Genomic DNA, 25572 nt, shown 5'->3' with positions numbered 1-25572 from the left:
CTTGCACAAGTTACTTGCTTCTCTGAGTCATAATTTCTTTAAGTAAACCGGAAATAGAAATAATTTCTGCTCTGTCTACCTCATGAGACTATTTGAGGCTCCACTGTAATCAAGTAACATGAAAGGTTCTTTGAAAATCATAAATTACAACCCCAAAATAATTTTATAGGCTGTGCTGATGACTGGAGAGCTCATAAACTCGAATGCCCCAAATCTTCCAGATTTTCATCACAAATCTGTTTCTCTCCACTGCAGTGAGCAAGTAAATTCCCCCGAGGGAAAACAGACTTGGGCTTCCATGCTGACACAGGCCAGGGATCTAAGAGAGAAGAACCGACTCTGGGCAGACCCTGGTTCCATCAGTGCTGGCCCTGCTCGGGCCCGTAGCAAGAGGGTGGCACTGAAGGCAGGGAGGTGAGTTTTGCAGGCTCTCTGGGAATCTCAGCAACTTATCCCCAAAAGGTAAAAAAGGACAAGGGTGCTGGGGTCACCGTAAGAAGTTCTCCTGTGACTCAAAAAATTTAACCAGAAACACTTCCTCCCCAGTTCCCAGGTATTCCTGGGTAAGAAGAGGTGACTGCCAGAATGGCCGTGAGCAAAACACTCTGCCTTTTTCCCGTTCAGCCCCAGACTTTGCCAAAGTCAGATTGGCCACGAGACTTTCGGAAAATCAGACGGAGCCAAAGACAGCGACAGCGAAAGGGAAAGGACAATTCTGTCTCTGGGATGAAGGCAAACTTCAGGCCACACTAGGTCATAGCTATTAGCCAGAGTGGTTTGGGGGGAAATTTTTTTTTAAGGCAAAGACACTGCAACATGGGTGGTCCCCAAATTAAAAGGTTAGAACTGACAAAGCTAAACCCAGGTGACTGACAATTATCATTCTGCTAATGACATATAGAAGGAGAAAGGCAGGGCTTCTTTTCGCTGGCCTGGGTAAGCACTCTGTGATTCTTTCCTCAGCTTTCCTCGGTTCTCTGCTGAGCAGGACAAAGCCAGCAGATGAAATCTCTCAGACATTTCATCTTGTGTCTCCTGTACAGAGAATCCATTTAAAATTCTCAGCACAGGGTAAGCCAAGACTTGCCCCTCAGTAACTGAATCTCGGGCCTCTGCGCTTCAGGAATTTCTATGCCATGCATTACAATTCTAGTTACTTTGCTCTTTTTTTTTGCCAGAAATATAAACACAAAGAAACATCAAAATATAAATGGTGACTTGTTTTTGTTTTCCAAGGGGAAGTTTTTTCCCCTTAAAAACCCAGACCCGAATCCACCACCCATATTAGATTGCTGCATTACCTGCAGTGTTTCCTGATATTCTCCGCACCTACCACCGGGGCTGGATTGTCTGTCTTTAAGCCCTTCACTCTCAGCAAGGCTACGCTGTACAGAGCAGTTCCCTACACTGGGTTCTGCTGCACTGATTATCGGAGGCCTGTCGTTCGGCCCAGAGAACAGCATGCAGATTGAGAAGGGGGAACCTGGAAGGGTGACGCTGTGCACTGGGCATCGTCAGCAAGGGCGACGGCTGTGGCTGGCCCCCCTGACACTTACATTGTGCAGCTTGTAGTAGAGCCCGCAGGCGTTGCAGACAGGGTCCCCGTTGGCATTCCTTCTCCAGAGCGTGGTAGTGGTGGTTTGACAGTTTGCACAGGACGTTCCTGCCCTTCTTGCTGCCGACTGGGGAGTGGAGAGAGGGGAGGAGGGGGAAATCAAAACAAATGTTAAATGTGTTTTCAGAACTACAGAGACAGACATAAAAAAATTATCATTGAAATCAAAACTAGCAAGTGGCCCACATGAAAGTAAGGAAGATCCCCAAAAGCAGCCTCAAAAAGAAAAATATAGAAGATCCACTGGCAGAGGAGCGTGCCAGCCTGCAGCCGCGTGGTCAGAATTTAGCCTGCTGCGCTCCTGTGTAGAATTTGGGAGGATCAGTTAAGCCAATACTACCCTCTGAGTCAATTCCCCCTTCTCCCTGTCCCACAAAGTCCACCAGATGTTTAGTTTTCACGAGCGGCCATTCTGAATTAACCAGTAGCCTCCTTCGCCAGGCCCACAAAAGGTCTTTTTCAAGTGCAACTGCTCAGATATGACTTCTCAATGAGGCGCCTGGCCATCACAATTACTAACAGCAAAGTAAGCACAATCCCAAAGGCACCAAAAGCACTTCATAGACCCCAATAAAACAAGGCTGGCTTATAAAGAACAGAGTGCTAACAGAATGAGAATGTCTGTGCCAGGGTGAGCTTGCATACATGGGGTGCATAATTTAGGAAGCACCAAGCAGGACATCCAGAGTGAACAAGACCTCGGCAAATTCACGGCAGTCCTACGGTGACACAGCCCACACTCAGACTCGGTCACTCACGGTGACAGCCATCCTCATTCTCTTTAGGCAGCTTTTAGTTAATGAGACAAACTATAAAGAGGGGATTTTGGTCTTCAACGGGAACGTGGCCCCTCCTCCTGCTCTCATCTCATTCCACCTTCTGGAAATTAGGTATTTCCTATTTGCTGTTCACGGAGCACAATAGTTGCAGGTCAGATGTCAGCCTCAACTTGAATTTTAATTATTTGATTGTGTCACTGCCTTCATTTCTTTTAAAAGAGAAATTTATCTTTCACTTTCTTTTGGCACACATTTACAAGGGGACTATTCTCTATGTCCATACTGTCAAAAAGAAAATTAAACTCAAAAACTTTGGGGGAAAAATGGAGTTGGGTCACTTCTAACATTCACCTCTCAACTCAGCCCGTCCCCCACAACATAAAAAGAAAATTTTAACCACAAAATTATTCCTGCCCCTGAACTCAAAAATATTATGAAAGGCAAGAGGAGGAGAAAGAATTCAGCTAGCTTGATAAAAAAAAAAAAAAAAAAAATCTGGCATAGTTATAAAAGCATAGGACAAAAGGGACAGAAATTGTGGCGTCCTTTTCCATCAATTTTTTTTAAAATATATTTTATTGATTTTTTACAGAGAGAAAGGGAGAGGGATAGAGAGTTAGAAACATCAATGAGAGAGAAACATCGATCAGCTGCCTCCTGCACACCCCCCCACTGGGGATGTGCCCGCAACCAAGGTACATGCCCTTGACCGGAATCGAACCTGGGACCCTTCAGTCCACAGGCCGATGCTCTATCCACTGAGCCAAACCAGTCAGGGCACCATCAATATTTTATCAAAGATCTGAAGCTGTCGGGTATGGAAACCCAGTGGCCATCCTGAGTTAACCAGACTGCTTCCTTTCCTTTCAAAGCCACTAAATTGCTCTACAGATACGCTCCTCCATCCTACAGGCTTAAATAGCAGAGCCTCTCTTTTTTGTAGTAGCAGTACTTATTTTCTGCATTCTAAGGAACTGGAAATTAAAAACAGCCCTTATCTATCGTAATCAAAAAGGTTCTACTTTTTAGACGCCTGCTTTAAAAATAATTCAATGCAACCTACCTGCCTCTAACCCCACCTGCCTTCATGAAATGTGATAATTTAACACTCAAATAATTGGTTCGTCTGTTTTCTTGGGAAGAAAAAAGTACATTAAATCAGTGCTTAATGATTTTGACAATTATGTTATTATGTGATTATTATGATCTTCCTGTACTTTTTTTTTTTCCTTTAAAAGAAATACTCGGATATAGTAGACTAATATCTACTCAGCCACCGGATTTCCCAGCCCAACAACTTGGAATGTATCACACAAGTACACCAGGCCAACTGGTAAAATTAGAGTGTGTCCTTTGCAGTATATTGGCAGTTTCATAAATAGGAGCAGACTCAGAAAACATCTCCGGTCTACAGACTTTATGCGAATTTATGCAGAACCTCCCAAAGGCACACTGTTTGATTCACTAGCAGGAGACAAAGTACATTAATAAAGCAAGCTAGTCGGCTGGTTGTCAGACCTACGAAAATCCTGGCGACACTGAGGGACGAATTCTATGGCTCTTCCCTTCGGTCACTTCTCCCATTTCCTGCACTGTTTACTCAGTGTTAGATATGCATCTGACGGGGAGCTAGCTACATGTTGGGCTGGGTGGCCCTCAGTGAATCTGCAACTGTGCAAAACATGAAAATAACAAACTGGAGAGACAAAGCTGGGATGGAGGGACAGGAAATATAAGAGAGAAGAAAAAGAAAGGTTCTAGGTACTCAGAAGTCAAATGCATCTAAGGGCTAAAAAAAAAAAAAAAAAAAACCTGAATGTGCTCCGAGTGTCTCTCGGGACAGAGCATATGAATTCTATGGAACTAAAACTATAAAACCACCCAGAACAGATGAGTAAGACAGAAAAGACAGCTGAAAATGTGACAGCCAATGAACTCTAGAATTAAAAGTAATTATTACTCAGAGTCTAGTGATTGCTTCTGAAAGGTGAGTGAAGACAATATCATGCAAAATGCAAGGAGAGCTTCCTATGCAATCTGCCCAGACAGAAGAAACCCCAAGAAAATGTCAAATGTACTCCGCTCATCAATCAGCCCGCAGTCTGAGACTTTACTTCCCCTTTTTCCTTCTTTACTTTTACCTTTAAAAAAAGCTCAATTATAATAGTACCATGACTTATTTTTAACAAGAGGTTTTTGTTGTTAGTTTTTTCTTTTTAACTTTTTTTTTTTAATGAAGGCCAGGTTTTGAGTGATTCAGAACATTCTTTTGTGGTGTGATCATATTCATTCTGTGCTAACACCTCCAGCCATTTTTTTTTTTTTTTTCAAACACGTCTTGTTCTGATCCGTTCAAACATCTTGACGTTTAGGTTAGGGAAGCTGAGTTGTTGTTTATGAGTTATCTCTAGTGCTCAGATATCCGGCAGCTTTTTCCTAGGAAGTTAGCTTTGCACATGAGAGAAAGGAAAAAAAAAAAAATACCAAAGTGCATGGGGACCAGAAGGTTGAGAAAGTTGGAGAAAGGGGCAAAGATCAGAAAGAATAAAGCCTAGAGACTAAGGATTGCCAAAAATTAGTCACGTGGGCACTTCCATCCCTAGAAAGTTTTCCCTTCTTCTGAAGAGGATGTGAAAGGTGTTGAATTGCACTAAAATCTGATGGGAAAGACACATAATTCTTTTTTTAAAAAATAGAAAAGGACTTGGATTTTTTCCCCCCTTAGAATTTGATGGATGCTTCTTCAACATTAATTTGCATGGGGAAAACCCCCTCCTCCCGACTCTACATGGTGAATGTCAACACCACAAAAAACATTTTGATTTCTCGACTGTGGTTGTAAAGTTATGCTCTGCCAAGCCTGCTTTTATTTGTCTGTTGCATGCGATTGCTATTCAAGCTGGCCTGAGGTTCCGAGGACAAGTTGACAAATGAACTTCTGCTAGTTTTCCTAATAAATGCTTGATAGCGCCAGGTTTTCTCAAGTGTTTGTAAAGGGTTAAGAAGTTTAAGAAAGAGAAAAGAGGGGGGATAAAAACTAGCACCCTAGTGATAGTAGTTCAATGGGGGGGATCTAAGACCAAATGCTGGGTGACACCAAGAGGCAATCTGGGAATCACACAATTTTTCCCACAGGAATTACGTGTGGAAAGGCCTCACTTTCTAAGATGAAAAACTCCACTGCATACAACGTCTTCAGCTTGTGAAATCCTGTTAACTGGCCCCATTAATCTTAAATCACTGGCATGAGATTCATCCAGCACTGAGGCTGTGATCACTTCTACCACTTCAGGACCAAGTTCTGGGGGGTGCCTGGGACATTCTGTTCTCATCCTAGGTTTCTCCATCTGACTGTCATTATCAATGCATCCTAAGTCAGTGGTCCTGGTCCGGTTAAAGCACTCCTGCTATTAGCGAAATACATTTCCGATTTGATAACCAAGAAGTCAGCACCCTTAACAATTTGGTAAGTGACTGGAGAGGAAAATAATGAGAGAGAAAGCTTTTCTGTGCATCTAATTTGAAAAAAGAAAAGGGGGGGAAGGGGGCACTATCCCAAGCAAGCTGACATGACTTTGAGCTGTCCTGCCAATTTCCTGCCGAAAGCTCTCCTTCCGGGAGAGAGGAAATTAAAAACACCAAATGGTTAGTATTGGATCAATGCTTCCCAAAGACAACTCACCAGCCTTCGCTTGGGCTTAATCAGGGGTCGGTTCTGTCCATTCATCTTGTGGTAGAGCCCACAGGCGTTGCACAGGTAGTGCCCAGTGCCATCTCGTCGCCACAGTGGGGTAGAGGTCGCCCCGCAGTTCACACACTCCCTGCCTTCTAGAAACAAGATCACACATAAGTCACTTATGGAAGGGAAAAAAACGCAGAAAAGCTGATAGTGCACAGAATTAGAGAATGACAGTCAAATAGAGAAGTGTGTTTTTTTTCTCTCTTCTCCCTCTTTTAGGGAACTTTCCCACCCCATCTCCCTTCAAGGTGGCTGCCATGCTGAAGAGTTCTTGAATGGCCAGCTCATGGCCTAATCCTGTGGTCGGCAAACTGCGGCTCACAAGCCACATGTGGCTCTTTGGCCCCTTGAGTGTGGCTCTTCCTAAGCCTTAGGAGTACCCTGATTAAGTTAATAACAATGTACCTACCTATATAGTTTAAGTTTAAAAAATTTGGCTCTCAAAAGAAATTTTAATCGTTGTACTGTTGATATTTGGCTCTGTTGACTAACGAGTTTGCCGACGACTGGCCTAACCCATACACATAGAAGTGGACCATGAATAAATTGCCACAGAACCTTGTTCTGGGCCTGCCCAATGCTGAGGACCAAGGCAAATTTCAACTCGAAAGAGTTCCCTGAGAAAATTCAGAGCCCCAGACACCCAAAGGCAAACATTCCATTCATTTCCCTCAAAGGAAAACAAAAGTGACTCATTCTCATCAGTAGGTCTGTCTATACAGATTGATTAAGTAATAAAGATTAGGATGGGGAGAAAGGGAAGATGAATCAATGGCAAGATAGGTAAACAGATAGTAAATAGATGAATAGATTGATCAATTGGCTGACTGATTTTAGTGGAGAGGGCTTTTGATTTTACTTCCCATAAAACTGTAAATGCCCCTGGCTGGCAACTAATAGATGAACTCCCAGCAGGGTCCACTCATTTTCATATCTTTTTTTCCTCTAGAAAAGGCCAAAGCTTTCCACAGTTTCCCAGACACTGTGACAGGGACTGAAGTGCCATCTTTAGGCAAGAAACCTGGAGGTGAGGGCAGGGAAAGGGCCTGGAGAGGGGCAAAGTGAGAGGCAGAAGATCAGAATAGACCAGTTAGGGAAGAGGGTGGGGGGAGCTCTTGGTCAGCTCATTAACCAAGGCCTGCCTGCAGTTGCTCCTTCTCCAAAAAAACAAACAAACAAAATCAACAAAAACCGGCCAGGCGAGGTTTGGGCAGCATTCACTCAGGGGCAGAAGAATGAGCCAGACCCACCTCCGGAGGGAAAGCTCCTGGAGAGAATCCCTCAAAATACCATCTCAGGACACGGGGAGCTTGCTTACTGAACGCTTTTCAACTTTTGCAGGAAGAGGACTGTTTCTGGGTGAACTTGTCTGGTTGTTGGGGGCTGTTCTCCACACCTGGCTGCCCTGAGAAGGGACCCCGAAGGAAGGAACCCCCACCCCCTCTATCCCGCGGTGGGGCCGGAGGGTTTTGCTCTCTTTGGGGTACTGGGAGGGAGGTGTTGGGGGATGGGCAAAAGAGAGATGAGCTCCTAAAGGTTGTTTTAAGAGATTAATCAGCTAACTCAACCCAGCAGAGCAATGGGGAATCTTGACTCCTGGCTGGGAGGGCAAGGCTGGCCTGGGGACAGGGCCTGGGCTGCCTCTGGAGACCCCAGACCGAGTAGGAGGGAATCAGAGAGCTTACACCTGTAGCCATGCTTTCCTCCAGGGGTGAATTTGGAGAAGGAAAAGAACTTTTAGGAAATGCAAGAGGGTTTTGTCTCCTTTCACTGTGGAGTCCATGCCAGTACTGAGTTTCTGTTCACTTTCCTTTTCCAAAAAATAAAAATATGTATGTCAAGGAGTTAAGAGAGATTTTTTTATTATTTCTCTTGTTCCAAATTTTAAAAAAAGGTTCTTAACTTGGGGTCTTCACAGATCCTTCCAAGAACCCCCGTGATTATCTACAGAAACGTGGTCCTGGTGTGCCAGGAGCACTTCCTAGGGACCCAATAGCTTCCATCGATCCTCAAAAAAGGCTTTGGACTGAACTGCATCCAGACACCTTTCACAGGGTCCAAGCCCACGGGCTGTAGCCGCTGGATGTGGGGGAGGCATGGAGGAAGGAGGGAGGGGCGCATGGGCAAGGAGGTGCCAGGGGCTGCCAGAGCCAGGAAGCGGGCAAGCCCTGCAGGCTCCGTGCCCCAAGTGGGCACTGGGTCAGCCCCATCCGGGGACAGGGATGCTGGCCTGGCCTGGCTGGGGCTGCCTACTCTCCATCCTGCCAAGACAGGGGCCTCTCAGGCTCCCAGCCATTTTGTCCCTTTCCTACTTGCCACTGGAGAGCTGGCGTGAGGCTCCTCTGTCTCCCTGCTCCTAAGCACCCTGGGCTGGGGGATCTCCCAGCCTGACGAGATAGTCTGACTTCCTTTCCTTTGTCAGGCGGTGGGGAGGATGACAGCTTCCTTTTCAGAGGGACCTTAAGAGTTAGCAACGGTTGCCTCCTCAGCAAGGCGCTGCTCAGTAGAGCAATTTTCTGTCTTGATTCACTCCGCAAGTTTGCGATTGACTTGCGTGGGTTTGACTTATTTTTTTCTTTTCTCCTTGTTGCCTCTAGGCCGTGACTTCCACAAACAACCAGTTTTCCTAATGGAGGCCCTGACTGTTTCCTGCTTTCTCTCTCTCTCCCCTCACTCACTGCCTAGTGTGAGCAACTCACACAGACACCTCTGTCTTAGGTGACAAGAACCACAAAGCTGCGTGGCCTCTTGACATTCAACAGCCATTTCAAACACCCCTTCGCCTCCGACTGAAATCCAGAAACGGAGCTGAAGGACAGGGGTGGGAAGCAGGGGTGGAGGTTGTGAAGAGGAAGGTGGAGTGAGATGCCCACAGGAGGTGGGCAGCTATGAAGTGGCCATTTGCAGAAAGGCTTTGTCTTTTGTTTGCAAAGATCTATCCCAGCGCCAGCCCTCATTAGAAAAGCAATAGGTGCCCTAACCACAGCTTAACGGTTTCTCCAAAATGCGACAACCCTCTCTTCTCGGTCTCCTCCTTGGCAAGTGCAAAGAAGAGGTTTAAAAAAAAAAAAAAGCAACCACTAAAACCAAAAGAATCCCCCTTCTCAAGAATGCCCACCACTTCCACCGCCTTTACACAGAAAATGTCTAGAAACTTCCCCTCCCCGATCCCACACTCCCAAAAGTCCCGGCTCCCTGGATGCCCAGGTGTGCTGGCCTTGGTTTTTTGTTTTTTGACTGTGAGAAAGGAATAAGAGGAGGAAGTAAAAAGTCAAATTTCAATTGGCTCCTTATCTCTCTCCCTACACACACACAAAATAAAATAGGTATATAGGTCCCCCCGATTCTGGTTTAGAGAAACCGCAGCTCTCCTCACCTCCCTACTGTTCATGTTCATATTCAGAGTCTTTAGGGAAAAGATGAGAGAAAGAAAAAAGACTAAACTGAGGAGCGAAGGGTGTGCACAACACAGGGGGAGAAATCAAACATGGAAATGAGGGCAGAGAAACCAGAGGCTTTTGGGAAAAGTCCTCTGCTCCCTCCCCCATACACAAACCACCACACCGGCCTCAGATACCACGATCTTCCCCCAAAACTTTTAGCCCCACCAGAAAAGAGAACTTGAAAAACAAAACCCCATCACTACCTCAAAATGCACAGGTCTGCTTTCTTTGCAATCAGACCTCAAGCCTTTGATCTAATCCCAGGTTTTCTGCAGAAAACTGCACCCCATTTCTCTCAAACCCTCCACTCAGTGCCAAGCCCAGCCCCTGACCAGGCAGCCAGGCCACTCTCCTGGCCCGCTCTCCCTCTTGCTTTCTGACTCCACCAGCAGCCTACCTCCCTCTCCCTCTGCCGACTTTCATGTACTGAACATGCAGGTCTGAGTTTTTCTGTCAGCCTAACCGCATCCGGACTCTATTAAAGTTCCTGGCTCGGGATAAACAATGCAACTGTCGCGTGCAGCAGTCTGAAAATAATTGGATTAGCTAAAACATATCAACTAAATAGAGACAGTCCTACCCAGGCAGTCGGAGTGAATGTCACCCTGGAAAAAAACCTGAAAACTGATCTCATGGTCACTGGGTGCCCAGACCCCTCCCTCTCAAGTTTTCTAAACCGGGGTTTTGCCAGCTCTGTTTCAAGACTGCTCATCTCGCCCATAAAAAACAAGTAGTTTTCACCACTTCTTTGAATATAGAAACTCCATAGACGGAGGACAGAGGCAAGACAGTAGTAATGGACCGGGACAGTCACCCACCCTGAAATGGACACACCCACCACACAACAGTCTTCACAGAATCATCTCTAAAAACATAACTGAATCTCATTTCAGTGAATCCTAAGCTTTCTGATTCAACTGCTTTGGTTAGAAATAAAATTGGTGGTAGTTTCTTTCTTTCTTTCTTTCTTTCTTTCTTTCTTCCTTTCTTTTAAATTATTTTGTGTGGGTTGGGAGGTGGTGGGCATTAATACAAGTGTTTACACCAGGAAAATAAATAAATAGTGCGCTGTTAAGACAGGGTGTGTGCTTTTTGGAGAGAGGATGAGCAGAGGAAGCACAGGCACACACCTGAGATCTGTTGCAGTCCTTCCCACCTCCTCTGGCTTCAGATCCATCCGGGACTCTGTCCTGAGACACCAGCCTGCCCCTGCCCGGGCTGCAGGTACCTGGCCTTGTCTGCTTTTGATTTACACGCAGCCGCTTCCCGAGGACAGAGCCTCCCTTGCTGTCCCAAAAGTTACCATGAGGACCCCCTTTTCCACGCAACGAATATGTGGGCTGCTTTTGCAGCGTCACACTCAGTGCAAAAAAGATATATACACTTTATTTACACATGTCTGTATAAAGGGCTGTCTTCTGCTGACTGAATGACCCCGGTAGAGCTGGGCGGAGAGGAACAGTCAAAAGAACTCAGAGGCCAGGAAGGGTCAGAGGAGGGACCTGTGTTTGTTTAGGTTTCAGGAGGTTTCGTTTTAGCATTAAACACTAAAGAGTTATTCCCTCGCCTTCCATTTGGTCTTGGAAACTGACTGAAGGTTACTTGGAGAGCCGGGTCAGCCTCCCCCCACCCCCCAGCAGGCAGGCAGGGGAGGGTTTGTGTTTGTGTTTGTCTCTCTCCTTTCTCAGCCCATTGGGGGGTTCAATTAGATCCCACTGCCACTCTGATCTGAAGACTGGCTGAGAGGGGCACACCTCGTTCTTTGCGGCTGTTAGAATGGAAAGAAATCACATCTCAGAGGGGTCTGGGGCAGCACCCAGTGGAGCCAGCCTGGGCTCCCCTTTCCTTACCCCGGATTTAGGAGAAGGAAGAGGCAGAGGAGGAGGAGCGACCCCAGGGGAGAGCAGGCGCCTACCTGTGCTGGATCTCGCCTTGGGCCTTGACTTGCACCCAAAGCCGGTGGGAGAGCCCCCGAGCAGGGTGCTAGGAGGGAAGAGTCCGGAGCTGTATTCTGGGACGTAGGGCGGGTAGGTGGTGATGGGGTGGTGCGCCGAGGATGCTGCCCCTCCCAGGGTGGTCATGCTGCCCCGCGAGTGTGAAGACTCCAGCTTCATGCTGTCGGGCAGCGGCACCTGGTACTTGATACATTCCTTCTCATCCTGCCGGCCTGAGCCCGCGGGGCCGGGTGTGGACAGGGACGGGTCCGGGGAGACGTCCTTCGGCGGGGTGGGCGGAAAAGTGAAGAGGTGCGGGCTGGAGTGGCCCGCCGACAGGGAGGAGGACGAGGCTGGGGGATAGACCGAGAGAGGCCCCGGGGAGCCGTGGTGGATGGACGTCTTGGAGAAGGGGCTGAGATTCCAGGGCGAAGCGGTGTGGTGGCTGCCCAGGGCTTTGCCACCGTCCAGCCAGGGCAGGGATCCGTGCAGCAGCGGTGGGCGACACACCTGGCTCCCTGCGGGAAAGGGCAGGAGGCAGAAAGGCTGATGAGAACAGCCCGGAGGCCCTCGGATTCCCCTCCACCCCAGTCTCCCTGACAGGAAAATCCCAAACACAGACCGGACCTGGGTGCAGGCCCACTCTCTCTAATCCAGGTGGTGCCCGAGTACCTTGGGCAGCACATTCGCCGACTCCATCCACACCTTTGGGGACCCCTGGACCTGCTGGGGTTGGACCCCAGCAACACTTCATCCCTCCCTCCCACACAAATGTCCCATCAAAGCCGGAAGCATGAAGGGCCTGTGTCTGACACCCAAGAGGTGCTGAGATGGAGTGAAGAAGGGCCCCTTGGCTTATTGGCCTCTCCAGATACACTTTCTAAATCACATCCCCTGCGGTCCCTCTCTAGAACCTGACTTGATTTATTGGCTTCCTTCAATGGCCGGGGTCCCCCATCCTAGACCTAATCCCAGTCAGCCTGATAAGAGTCAGCTGTGAGTGATGAGGCCTGAAGGGGTGAGCCTGGCCTCACCACTCAACACCAGGAAAATACACTGGCCTGGAGAGAGGCCAGCAGCAGTGCCCAGCACCCCGTGCCCAGAGCAGGAAGGAAAGGGCTGGGAAGAGAGGAGAGGTGAGCTTCTTAGGGTCCCTTGCAGGTAACCCTACTTCAGTGCTTGCTCATAATTGGCAAGGCCTGAAACGGGATTTGCAGGGAAACTGTAAGTGTTCAGACTGCTGGAGAAAGTTCTCAAGGCTGTGCCCTGGGATGCCTTTCTCACCCTCCCCAATCCTGTAGAAGAAAATAAATGAAGGCCCAGATGCCCTCCAAGTTGTCCCTCACACAGTGTGATATGTGAATGTTCACCTGAGCTCCTGATACACACAATTCCAGCTCATGTGTATGTTTCGCTCACACACGGCTGAAGGTAGCCATAACCTAGACAAGTCCATACATCCACTCTGAGAGGGGGGAATTTAAACTGCAAGTTCAAATCCACACACACCTTGATCTTTTAATCCAGGGCCTGCCTCAGCGTTTGACGTTCTATTTTAACCATTAAGAACAATACTGAAACTAAAATCTTAAGAGGGAGGAAGGGGAGGAGAGAGGAGGGGAAGGAGAGTTCTCTGAACACCAAGGGTCAAGATTCAGATTATGCAGGAAGTAGTATAGTAAATAGTATGAAGTCTGCATCCACGCATTTCCACTGAACTGCTGATCTGCACCGAACAAGGGCAGAGAGCGCCCCATCCGCAGAAACAATGGTTGAAACGTGGTGACAGCAGGGCGGAGGACGCCTGCTGCCGGAGGGGCTCTGTCATCTCCGCCAAACCCGGCACTGAGAGAGCCTGGCGCGTGTGAAACTTTGCTATTTCTTCTTTAAAAACCACCCTTGCTGTTGGCAAGCGCTAGTGCCCCCTCCCCAACCCCAACCCCAACTACACAGGGCTGGGTTTCTTTTTAGCATTTCAGAACTCCCAAACTTCTCAAGGTGAAAGAGAAAGGAAAAACAAAGTTAAGGCAACTGTAATCGCTCCTCCATAAAAAAAAAAAAGAAACCCTGGTGGATCCTCAACCTTCTTTGGGAGCCTCAGGGACTGTTGTAGGCCGGGGGAGACGGGAAGGCCGTCGTTGCGGGGAGCAGCAATGGGGCAACCTACAAGCAAAGCCGCAGGAAAGTTCTGTGCAGCCGGGAATCTAGGAAACCGCAAATGTCTCCACCTTAGGACAGGAGTCTTTCCACCAAAACCCCTTACAGCACCACAAGTCCATTCCTCCGGGCGCAGGCGTAGCTAGACCTGCCTAGAAACCTAAGGTACTCGCTTTGCGGAGCAGTCAAAATCAGGGCTGTGAAGAAAGACGGCTCTCGGGCCTTTCTGGAAATGTGTTCGCTGGCAGAAGGAGCTACGAGATAGCTGGAGGAGCGAAGCCCTTTGCAAGAACCGAGCCTGAGTCGCTTTGGGCCAGCGCCGGGTGCCGGCGGGGAGCCTGGCTCCGGGCGCCTGGACCCTCGGAGGCCCCCGACCGGCGGCCGCGCGGGGAGACGGGGCTGCAGCCCCGCGCCTGCCAGGTGAGCGCCCGGCCCCAGGGACTCCAGCCGCGGAGAGGCGCCTCCGGGACTGTAGTGAAAAACACACTCTCAAGACGGTCGAGGCGGCTTCCTCGCCCATTTCCGGGCCCCAGGTTTTTAAAATGAAGCACTAACGGCGCTGGGAGCTTCGGCTGTGTCTCCCCACCCCGGGTCCCTCCCGGCCTCCCCGACCTGGGGCAGCGGGGTCTCCGCACCCGGGGCGGACTCACCGTGGTGGGTCGGCGGGTACCTCTGCACCGTGGCCCTCACCGAGTTTCCGTAGTAGGACGAGACGTGGTTGCCTTGACCGTCGATGTTAAAAAGTACATCCACCTCCTCGGGCAGGGGGTACTGCGCTGGGTCCATGTAGGAGTGGCTGAGACCCGGGTGGTGCGTGTCTGGGTGCTGCCCGTTGAGGACCGCAGGGTGGTGGTGGCTCACCCAGCGCGGCTGGTCTGCCGTCACCTCCATGGCCCCGGCTGCGCTCGCGCCCTCTCGCCGGGCCCGGAACCCGCGGGTGGAGAGGGAGGGCGATCGGTCTGGGCGGTCAGGGGGTGGGGGCTCCGAGGATCTGCAGGTGAGCTTGCCGTCGGAGGAGCTCGACTCGTTTAATGGTTTGTTTTCAGTATGGGAATGGGAAAAGTGGGAAGGAAAGAGGAGCAAATGAGATTTTTTTTAAAAAAAAAAAAATCTTTTGAGTGGTAGTTTAGCAAAGAGAAGGGGAAGAAAAAAAGAAATTAAAAAAAAACAGGTACAGAGGATAAAGGGGCCCCAAACTGCAAAGGGGGGCGAGGACAGCTGGAATTCTGCAAGTGAGGCTCTCCTCCAGCGGCTCCAAGGCGGAGGCCCTCCTCGAGTCACCTGCAAAAGAGAGAAGGGGAGACCTGGGTGAGCTCCGAAGTTCTTTGGCACCTGAGTTTATGAAGTGGCACCACCTGCCCTGGAGCCGCCGGCCCGCGCCCCGGGACACGCACACACACGCGCACACGCGCGCACCTCCTACAGAGCTGGGAACACCCGGACGCAGCCCAGGAGGGAAAGACTCCCAATGGACATCCCCGCAGCCTGGCTCTCCCGGGAGCCCGGGAGCCCGGGACTGGCTGAGCCCTTCCAACTCGGACGACACTCCCTCCCTCCCTCCGGGGGACACCGGTCCCAGGAACTTTCTTCCAGCCTCTAGAAACTCTCCAAAACAGGAGGGTTGCGTTTTAAATGTTGTACAGTTTTCCCAAATGCAGAGAGGGGGGGAAATCAAACTTAAATAAATAAATAAATAAAAGTCGCCGGTACCAACCTGGTTAGCGAGGAGCAGAGAGGAGGAGGAGGCGTGTGACCTGGAGCAGAGAGTGCTCCGTCAGATTGCGTGGCTTGCTCTGTCTTGCGCTCTCCCCGTCTCTCTCTCTTTTCCTCTCTCCCTCTCTCAGTATTTTTTTTTTTTTTTACAGGGAATGCATTCTTTCTGAAAGTATCAAGACGGCGCCAGGCAGCTCAGTGTTCGCAGACAGCTGTGGCGCGACGCAACTTAAGGAGGTTCTAGTGTCATCTGCGAGAGAGGGAGGAGCCTGGCGCTGGCGAGGAGGGGACAGCCTCCCCCGCGCAAGGAAACTGCAACCCAAACCCGCTCCGGGGCTTCACCCCCAGCCCCTCCTCTCGCCCCTGCACTGACCGGAAAGGGGCGCCTCGCAGGGCGGCCAGGGCGGGGAGCCCGGGGGCGGCGGGTGGGCGAAGCGGCCGGGGGCGGGGGCGGGGGTGGAGGGGGGCGGGCAGGAGGGAATTCGCGCTCTGGCCCTTTAAATGTGGCTCCAGCTCCTGCCAATTCTTTCCGGCTGGGTGGACTATTCCTTGCCGGAGAAACGGGCCTGCTCCATTCATAAACTTAATTTCTACAGGCAGAGTTGCTTTTTCAGACTTTTTAAGTGAGCAATTTTTTTATTATTATTCATTCTAGGGCGTATTGAGAAGTTCATTGACTTGGTGCTATGAGCATGTAAAACTGATCAGAAAAAAAAACAAAATTAACGTCAAAGTACTTTGAGATTTGCCTCTGGAGAGAAATATCTGCGAGTTGAGAAATCGGGCAAGAGAAATATGCCTTTGATTGAAACTCCGCGTTACTTTTGGAGTCGTTGTCAATACGTTCCCTGGCCTTTGGAGTTCACAAGCCTCGCGAAGGTTTCAGCTGTTGTAGCTGTCCTTTTCAGACCCAATATCTGTAATCGAACTGTGCTTTTGACTTCAGTGGCAAAAGTGGATGGGATGGATGAAAAGGAAAGAGGGAGGAAGACTCCAAATAGTTCCAACTGCAGTGAGGGATCGGAAAGGCGGGACTCGGGTCTTCACTCCAGTGACCCAACTTTTCCTGACTCACTCCGATTCCCAGCGTATTTCCCCAGCCTCCTTCAGCGGCCGCGGGGCAGGACCGCGGCGACCTAGCCGGGCTTGGGACTCGGGCCGCGGAGCCCCAATCCCGCGGCGGAGGGAGCGCAGCTTGGAGACGCCCCGCAAAGGGCGGGGCGGAGGCGGGGCTGGAAAAGGAGCCAATCAGCGGGCGAGGCTATGGCCGGGCCGCGATTGGCCGGCCCCGCGGCCTCCAACCTCCGCTGCCCGTCCGGGTCCTTTGAGCCACTGCATCCCCTAGTGGCGCTCAGTCTCCTGCAGCCGCGCGGCCCGCCGAGGTGGCCGAGGCGCACAGGGGTCAGGCGGAAGAAGACTCAGGTTCCACCGTCCGTTCCCCCAGCACAAAGTGTGAGATGAGAGAGCGAGAGTTCTCCCGCAGGCTTTCCCACGGACGGTGCTAAGAGTTTGATGTGGGTTCTATTTGAATGGAAGACATTATTCCCTTTTCGCTCCTCCACCCCATAAAATTCCGTCAAATACAAAAATTGGAGCTGGAGGATTCCTTCCATGCAAAAACATCGATATTCAAATTCAGCCTTCACTTGGTGGGGGGGAGTTGTTTTAATACACAATCCTTATAGAAAGATGAGTAACATTTATTTTGAATAAGTGGTGAAAACGTGGGTCCTCCGGGTCTTGGATTTGGAGTTTCTCTGGAGTCTCCATCTCCTTAAACCTGGTGTTTGTTCGAAGTCGGTGGAACAGGAAGAAAATCCCTAAATGAAGCACCACCACCACCACCCACCTACCCGGTTCCTCCTGAGCCCGTTTCGTCCCCGGCTGTCAGGACGGCCCAGTAAAGGAGCATCGATCTTCCTTTCTCTCTGACCACTGCTCTCTAGGGCCAGTCACGCTGCCAGCCTCTGCTGCTCACAGCGCTCTCCAAACCTTTTAATTATTTAGCTTCTAACATTCACCGGAAACCGCTCCACAAACGGGGACAGAGGAACGCGCACACACATTTTTGCTAAAAGTCCCGAGATTAAGATTAAGAATGGAAGCAGAAAAAATGAACAGCGCTTTCTCTGAGCGTCAGTCCAGGACCAGGATAGGTGCGGGCCTGACCGCTGTCCAAAGCCACCCCATTCCTGGAGGCCGCGAAGGATAAAGGGAGCCTGTCCTGTGGAGAGAAGTGCTGCCCACGCCAGAACTTGAACATGTTAACTTCTGAGGCCGAGAGCGATTTTTAAAAGACAAAGAGAAAAGATGTGTGAGAAGGAGGCCTTCCGGTGTAGCGGCGCCTCTCTGATAACCTACCATACTGGGGTGGGGGGTGGGGGGCTTATTCGTTTTAATTAAATCACAGGCACCCAAATCGGGCTGCACTGGGATGGAGAACCCCCACCCCCCGACCACCCTGAAAAAAATGAAAGCTCTGTAAGGCCCCTCCAGGTCTGGGTGGTTTGGAGCTGGCAGGGAGGCGCGGGGGCTGCGGCTGGATACCCGGTGCAATGGAGCCAGCCTGTAGGGGGTATTTAACATTTAATTCCCAGCCGGTCCGCCCCTGTTCCCGGACTGACAGTGGGTAATTGGGAAAGAGGACGTTGCTCTTTTGATGGCCCGCGCCGGCCAGTCTCGCCGACGCCACACTGTGTTTGACGTCACGGGCCCAGCCCCAGAGCCGGGAGCACAGAGCAGGGGGGTAGCGGCGGGGGAGGGAAGGAGGAAAAAGGAGAGGAGAGGGATACCGGGGAGGGTGGGCCGAGGTCGGCCTTGGGACCCACGGGAAGGAAGGGGGAAGGGAGCGCGGCTGGAGAGAGGCTGCGGCGCTTGGCCTGAGGCGGAGAGCCGGGCTGCGGGGGTCTAGGCTAGGCCAGGCGCCGGCTAGACCCGCCTCGCCGGCAAATGCAGGCTGGGCTTCCTCCTCCCGGGGAGGGCGGGAGACGGGGGGGCTCGAGGCCGGGGGAAGGGGGGAAAGGTGGTCCTGATTCCCCTCTGCCATAGCCCGCAGAGCAGATCCTGGCCTCCTTGCGGAGACGCTCAGCGCCCTTCTGCAGACCTGACAGCCCCTTCCCCGGGCACCTCTGCTTGGCTGGTCTGCGAGTCCCCCCTTTTCCCCGGGAGCAGCCGGGAGGAGGAGAACGCGAGGAGAAGACCGAGGAGGATGCTGTCGCCCTGGGCTCCAGTAGGGCGCGAGGCCTCCCTCACCAGGGTAAGGGGCAGGCGAGTGGCTTGGGTGCCTGGGACCCTGGAGGCAAGCCTCCCGAAGCTGAGCAGATAACGGCGCAACCACCGCCCGCCTACCCCTGCCCCCACCCCCAGGAGCCGAGTCCGAGCGTGGGGCGGCGGGAGCCAGTGTGGCCTGTTTGCAACGCCAGGCCTCCAGGCGGCTGCTTTAGGCGTCAAGTTGAGCGAGGTGTGTGTGCCCTCTTGGGGAAAGGGTAAGAAATGGAGCCTTACTTTCTCTCCTTGGTTGGGCTCAACTGGGACCCACCCCCAGCCCCCAAACACATGCTCGTGTATGCGTCCCACCCACCCGCCCTTCCGGGTGCGCAGAGACTCTGTGGAGATGGAAGTGGGGAACCCAGCCCCACCAAGGAACCGGAGCCCCGCCGCGCAGAGGGGAGGAGCGTGCCCCCCCAGGCTCACCCCAGGACTCAGGGATCGGAGATCCACGCGGGAGCGTCACCCACCCGAGCCTGGCGACGGGCGCGTCCAGGCGAGCTCCGCGGGGCCGAGGTCCTGGGAGCAGCGGCCGGGGCCGCCGCGCTGTCCGAGGAGGGTAACCAGAAAAGCGGAGCCTCGGGGTCGAAGTCATAAAGTTACTAATCCCGAGCAGGGGGAGTGAGCGTGCCTCGGGCCGCCCGGGGCGGTCATTTGAGCGTGTTTACTTAAGGACTTTGCAAGCGGAGCGCGCGCGAAACAGTCGGATTTCCAGCGAGGCAGCAAATATTTGCAGGCGGGAGAGAGAAGCGGAGCCGGGCCGCGCCGCCGGGTCCCTCCCCCCGGAGCCGCGGCGCCGGCCTGGGCGGACCCGGCCTCCCAGTTAAAGACTGAAATGAAGCCGGGAACCTGCGGGGCTGGGGGCTGGGAGGGCACAGAGCGACAGCACAAGCCAGAAATCGGAGCGCGGCCCCGAGGCCCAGGCCAGCCGGGGCTGGGGGAGGAGAAGTCACTTCCCATCCCAGCTCGATCCATCTTCTTTGCCTGCGCTCGGTCAATAAAAAATGGTGTGAACGGGCCGCGGTCGCTGTGCGTCTGAGAGGAAGTGGAGGCCAGAGGTGCCGAGGCCGGCGCCGGGCCCCGCACCAGCTGGGTTCGCACCCCGGCGGTCAGCAAGCCCCAGGCCGGCGGCCAGTTCGCCGCGGGGAGCCTAGCGCAGCCCCGCGGGACATTTAATTGGGAATCTGCCCTGTAACAGTGGCCATTGTTAGATCAATTAGCGAGAGACAATAACCGCCAAGAAGCATTTAAATCCGATTCCCTCCGCCGGCTGCAGCCGAGACCCCGGCGCTCCGGAAAAGGAGCCCGGCCTGGGAGGAGAGGTCTGCCGAAGTGTCGGCGCCCTTCCTTTCAGATTTTGTCTTAGGTGTGGGAATCCCAATGGGGCAAGTTAAAGCGGGGAGAGAGACACCAGGTCGTCGTCCTGGAATGCCCTGGCTGGGCCTCGCTAGCCCCGCGGGGCTCCCCGGGACCTCCGCGCCTGCCGGCGGCCAGCGTCTGAGCTGCGGCTACACGCGGGTCCCCGATGCCTGTGAGAGAGTGAAAAGCAGAACAGACAGGGACCCGGACGCCGGCCTCCTTCCTCCTCAGCCCGAGGTCCCCCACCTCGATCCCGCGAACCGCGTCCCAATTTCATTCTCCGCTGGGAGAAGGGACAAAGCAGAGAACCCCCTTCTGGCGCGTACACACCTCCCGCTCTACGGAGCCAACCCCATCACCCCCTCCTCTGCCTCGGTCCTGGTATTAGGTTACCGCGGCCGGGCGAAGGTTTTTACTGGATACGAGAATAGCGCAGGTAAAGCTGTACAAACAGCTCGCCAGCTGCCCGACCGGAGGGTTACGCTGGGGACACAGCCCAAGGCGCCACTGCCTGGCCTCGGCTGCGCTGGCGGCACGACGGGGGAGCCGCTCCGGCGCACGGGCTAAACACATGTTAAATCTGCAGTCCCCACCCAAGCCCCCTTCTCCTTCCCGCATGAACTGAAGCGCAGATCAGCGAACTCACAGGGCGATGAGAAAGAAGCAGGCAGTGTGGGGGCTGTGCTGGCTGTTCGCTTCCAATGAAAACAGCGAGCAGGAGACCTGGGCAACGCAGAGGAAAAGGGGGACCCCAAAACTCCGGCGATGGGAAGGTGCCGGAGGAGGAAACGTCAAAGGGGAAACCCGTGGGAACTGGGGCGAAAAGAGGTCCGCGGGCTCAGCCCTCCTCCCGGCTCCCACGCCCACCCGCGCCAGGCCCGGGGTCCACCTGTCCTGGGAAATGAGCCAGCACTCTGGGCGTAGTGTGTGGTTTTATTTACTTTGTTTGTTTATTCATCTATCACCGGTTAAAATTCGGAAAGAAACCCGCCCAGACCAGGAGGAGCGGCGAGAGTTGTGGCTGTGGAGCGTCAAAGGGAGAGAGGCGCTCAGATTGCCCCCCTCCCGCTCCGCCCCCACCGCAGGCCGTGCCCTCCAGCTCGGAGGGATCCTGGCCCTCCGTCAGCCGCTAGCCACTTCTCCGGAGTTGAGAAAAACCCTGATTGTCGCGAGATAAAAATGGGGCAGGTAGGGGTGTAGCGGAAAGGGGGAGGCGGGAGGGAGAGAGCAGGGGATTTCTATGTTTTAGTTTGACAATGCAGAGGTCTGAGGGGCTGGCACAGCGGGGAGCCCCGTGGGTTGAGTAGAAGAGAAAGATTTCCCCTCGTGGGTGAGTGGAAAGGCATGCGAGTCACCTCGGAGGACGGGCGCACCTCCCAGCCCTGCCTCCCTCCTGGCCTCTGCGGCTGGCTGGTGGGGGGGGGGGGCAGGTGGGAGCCACAAAGAAAAGGAATGGGTGGGAGCGCTCCAGCAGGTCCACGCAGTGCTTCCGGGGCCCCTGGCCGCTGATCCGCCCCCCCCCCTCCCCCAGATGGCTCTTAGGAAGGGGCTCGCAAGTCTAGACCCTCCTCCTGTGTTGTCCTCAGGCCGCTCCGCTGAAGCCACCGGGACTCCCAGGGAAGTGGTCAGCATACGGGAGTCACCCAGCGAACTTCTGGCCCCACCATTTTCCAGGCGATGAGGCCTGCAGGTGGGCACCTGCTTCACTCCCCTTGGCCTTCCCGCCTCTCCGCTAGACGCCCGCCACCTCACCGCCACCACGTCCGAGACCCGTGCCTGCCCTACCCCAGTCCCAGCCCGGAGTCCCAAGCGCTCGCCTCCTGCCGACTCTCCTCAGGCCACTTCCAGGTGGCATCTCAGGAGGACGCGTTATCTTGGGGCTATTGCGTTGTCACTTCTTTCAATGAACCAGAAGACCCGGGGTGTGACTTTTGCTGGGAAAACGACCCTAGGCTCCAAGGGATGGGGGAGTTCACCACTGGGAGAGGGCAGATGGGGGAGGGTAATTTCGTTCAGATCAGGGGACAGTTGAGGCGAGCTTCTAAAAGCACATCTTCCTCTGGACACGCTGGAGACCCCACGGTAACCTGTGAATGCGCCCTGCTCAGGTGGGAAGACGCCATCCTGCGCGCAACCCGTCGCCTTTCTTCCCTTGAAGGATGCGCCTAGCCGGCCGCCTCTCCCCGCCAGGACCCCGGCTGGCGCTGGACTCTCCGCCGCCTGCCACTTGGTGGAACCCAAGCAATTTGTTATATAAAACAAAACAGCAACCACACACGTGTGCCTGCAGATCCGCAGCGACAGGCATGTAGGGAGACTCGCTCAAGCGCCTGGACAACCATTTTTTTTCTTTCTGGTCCTTCTAACCGACCGTCACCACCTCCAGCCCCTTCTGTCCAGTGGCCAGAAGCAAAGGGGGGTTCGGACTCCAACTCGGGGGCTGCCTTGGTCCAGGCATGGCTGTTGCTAAGCCTCTCTGATTACTCCAACCGTTAAGAAAAAGAGATGATCAAGAATACTTGGTCGTCACACAAAGACACCGCGAAAAGAATGCACATTTACGTTCAACCGGGCTCAGATGTGGAACATGAGGCAATACCTCAGTGCAGCCCAGAAATGGTTAGAATAACCCCTGCTAGAGAACACTGGTTTGTTTGGGGTTTTTTTTGTTTTTTGGATTCTTTTCTCACACACCTTGTCCGGGACACAAATTGCCTTAACCTCCAGAAGATGGGTTCTCAGCCACCCAGCTCCCACATACCTGCCTCTTCCCAGGCTCTCTGTGTGGCCCTGGGCTGCTGGGCATCCCAACAAAGAAGTTCCACCAGAGTACTCGGGCATCCACTCCCATGCCCTCACTGCGCTCCCAATGACCCCCACCTCACATATTGTCTGGGAAAAGGCAGAGTGGAATTCTCAAATAAAGGAAACGTAGCTTCTACTGTCTCTGGGCTTTTGGCTCGAGAGACAACCCAACCCAGAGTCCCCAGGGCTAGGGAAGAGCTCTTGTGTAGAATAGAGGGGTGGGCCTGCAGGTACAGGTGCTTGGGTTTGTGTACCCAATGCCACTCGCGATGCCCTCAGAATCCATCTGGCTCCTAAAGCCAGGAACCCCAGGCCTTGCAGGGCCACCGCTGGAACCTGGAAGCTGAGCCTCCTGCTTGGTCCCATGCGGGAATCGATCATGGAACCCAAACCTCACCTGGATCTTGGTCAGTCCGACCTGGACACCCTACCTTGCCCAGGATTCAAATGGGCAGAAAACAATTTCTTTCCTCAAAATCACACAAACATTTAAAAGGTTTAATGATAAGCCTCCTCCCACAAACAGCCATTTGGGCCCTGCAAGCATCACTCTACCAGCCTTACTGGGACTCCCTTCCCAAGCCTGTCATAGGACCAATAGCCCCTCACACACACACACCTTTTCTGCCAGAGCCGCTAAAAGGATAGAAGCGCTGCAAATGCTACATTATTATTGTCTCTTTAAATTTTGTAATCTGTCATCCACAATCCAAGCGTCCCTGGGTGGATGTGGCTGACAGAGGAGGAAAAAAGAACTAGGGAACGTGGGAACCAAACGGAGGGGAGTTCCTGCGGGTTGGAGTCATTTTCATCCTCTGCCCTGGACGGAATTACCCCCATGTCAGTTTCCTCACACCCTTCCACATCTGAGAGGAGGCAAAGGCATCTTAAAGAAACTCTCCTGCCTACATGCACTCACCCTCCCTTGCATTTAATCTGTTTTGGTTGGGAACCTCTGATGAAATGACTATTGGGAATCTGTTGGTCCAATGTCCCAGGAGAAAGTAAAATACTTGTCTCCTCTTCCTCTCCTGCTCCTCACAACCCTGGGCACCCTCTCTCCCAGGCAGCGGTTTTCTTGGTTTTCTTACTTGCCTCAGGGTGCTTCTGGAAGCAAAGGTACTTCCAAGCCATCAGCCCCCCACCCCCCACCCCATTCCCCACCACCACCACCTCCATGTCAGATGCCCACACAGCTGGGCTCCAACTTTTATCTCACAGCACACGGCTGCTTCTTTAATTATATGCAGAGACAATGAGCCTAAACACACACTTGTACGCAGAGGGAAATAAACATGAAATTGACACTGGGACCCTGCAGCCACCTTGAAAGAAGACTGAGCTGCTCCTCCATAAATGGGTTCTTTTCCCCAGTGCTCTGCCCTGCCTCAGTGGAACATGTGTGCCCAGCCCTTCCCCGACATTTCTGCCAGCTCTTATTTTTCGGTTTAGTTTTTCTTCACCAGCTTCGTTCTATTAGCTCTTTTCTCCAAACAAGGACATACACACATGCACACACCATGCTCGCCCAAGGTCATTGCAGAAAGCCCAAGATTTCCAGTGACCAGAACGAACAATAGGACCGAGGCTTACTTCACTTTTCCCCAGAGGCAGCTATCCCTTCGGAGCCCTTTTAATTCTCTCCGCGTGGAGCAGGGGGAGCCGGGGGAGCGAGTGCAGAGTTAGAGGGAGAAGATAGCGATATTCACTGACCTGGGTAGCTCGCGCCTGCTCCTGCCGGCCAGCTGTTTTTTATTATTTCCTGACTTGCCAGAGATTTGAAGGCAGAAACGACAGGCAGACTTAGCCACTGTTGTCGCCGCCGCCGCGGTCCTCACTGCCCCAGCTGCTTACGGCATCTCACGCAGGCTTCCAGCAAGAAGTAAAACCTGGGTGATGTGCATCCTTCCTAGGAACCCCCTCCCTCCCTCCCTCCCTCCCTCCGCCTTCTCCTGCTCACTGTACTGAGCGAGCGCTTCCGGGTTGCAAAGGGGGAAAGGGAGGGAGGGCCGAAGACTGAGCGAGGAATGACCCCCCCCCCCCTTTGCAAACACGCAAACTGCACACAAGGGATGGACGAAGCTGGCAGAGTTGGGGTGGGGGTGGGGAAAGATTGCCTCAAACGTGATCAGCCCCTAGAGCCAACAAAGCCCACTCACTGTATTTGGCAGGGTTGGAATTCACATTGTAAATGTCATCGGTAGTGTTGACTGGGCCATTACCTACCATAGATATAAAAGCTTTGGTGGAGTTTTTCTCCCATTTTGGAGAAGTGGGAGCCCAGTGGGAGTTTCTAGAGATACAACTGGTGGCCAGCATTAGCAGGGCCTGTACCCCACAGGGCTTTCCCCCTCCTTTCTGACTGTTCCTCCTGTTTCTGTTTATGCTAACACCTCAAAAAATGCAAGCACTCTCCAGCCACATCTATCTTTAGCCACCACTGGCCAGTAAAAGTTAGGAAAAGCAGGATGCTGGGTGACCTGGCTCTAGGCCTCCCTACTCTTTGGCCCTCCTCATGGTGGGCATAGAAACACTCAGAGGCAGAGGTATCCATGCACCCAGGAAGTAGAGGTTTGGGGAGGAGGCTCTATAGGGGTCCCCACTCTTTTCATAAATACTTCTAGGGGGAAATTTCCCTTTTAGGAGCATGAGATCGGGAAGAAAGAAGCAGAAGTTGCTCTGAAGATCAAATGTCTAAGGAAAATGGTCCTATTTGTCGACCCACCCACCCAGCAACTCCAGCCCTCCCCTTCAAAGCCCT

At 52.7% G+C, this 25572-nt stretch overlaps 1 protein-coding gene across 3 annotated transcripts in view; it reads right to left on the bottom strand.

Moving 5' to 3' along the window:
- GATA3 (GATA binding protein 3) overlaps positions 1–24673 on the bottom strand; it is a 29148-nt gene extending 4475 nt beyond the window's left edge. Inside the window, exons 1-5 of one of the 3 annotated variants that reach the window (XM_070391690.1) lie at positions 24525–24673; positions 14318–14948; positions 11492–12028; positions 6077–6222; positions 1557–1682 (exon numbers count right to left, since the gene is read on the bottom strand). In XM_070391690.1, the coding sequence (XP_070247791.1) occupies positions 1557–1682; positions 6077–6222; positions 11492–12028; positions 14318–14558 (1050 nt within the window). In that variant the 5' untranslated portion in view covers positions 14559–14948; positions 24525–24673. Of the gene's footprint in view, positions 1–1556; positions 1683–6076; positions 6223–11491; positions 12029–14317; positions 14949–15381; positions 15616–24524 lie in introns of those variants that run through there. The other 2 variants (XM_070391683.1, XM_070391698.1) reach the window with 2 other exon arrangements.
- Positions 24674–25572: the final 899 nt, after the last annotated feature.

This window comes from Myotis yumanensis, unplaced genomic scaffold (genome assembly GCF_028538775.1).
Source record: "Myotis yumanensis isolate MYYU_CA2020_CCGP unplaced genomic scaffold, mMyoYum1.0.hap1 SCAF_1, whole genome shotgun sequence".
Lineage (NCBI taxonomy): Eukaryota > Metazoa > Chordata > Mammalia > Chiroptera > Vespertilionidae > Myotis > Myotis yumanensis.
Note: the sequence above shows the minus strand (reverse complement) of the source record. Positions and strands in the feature narration are given on the sequence as shown.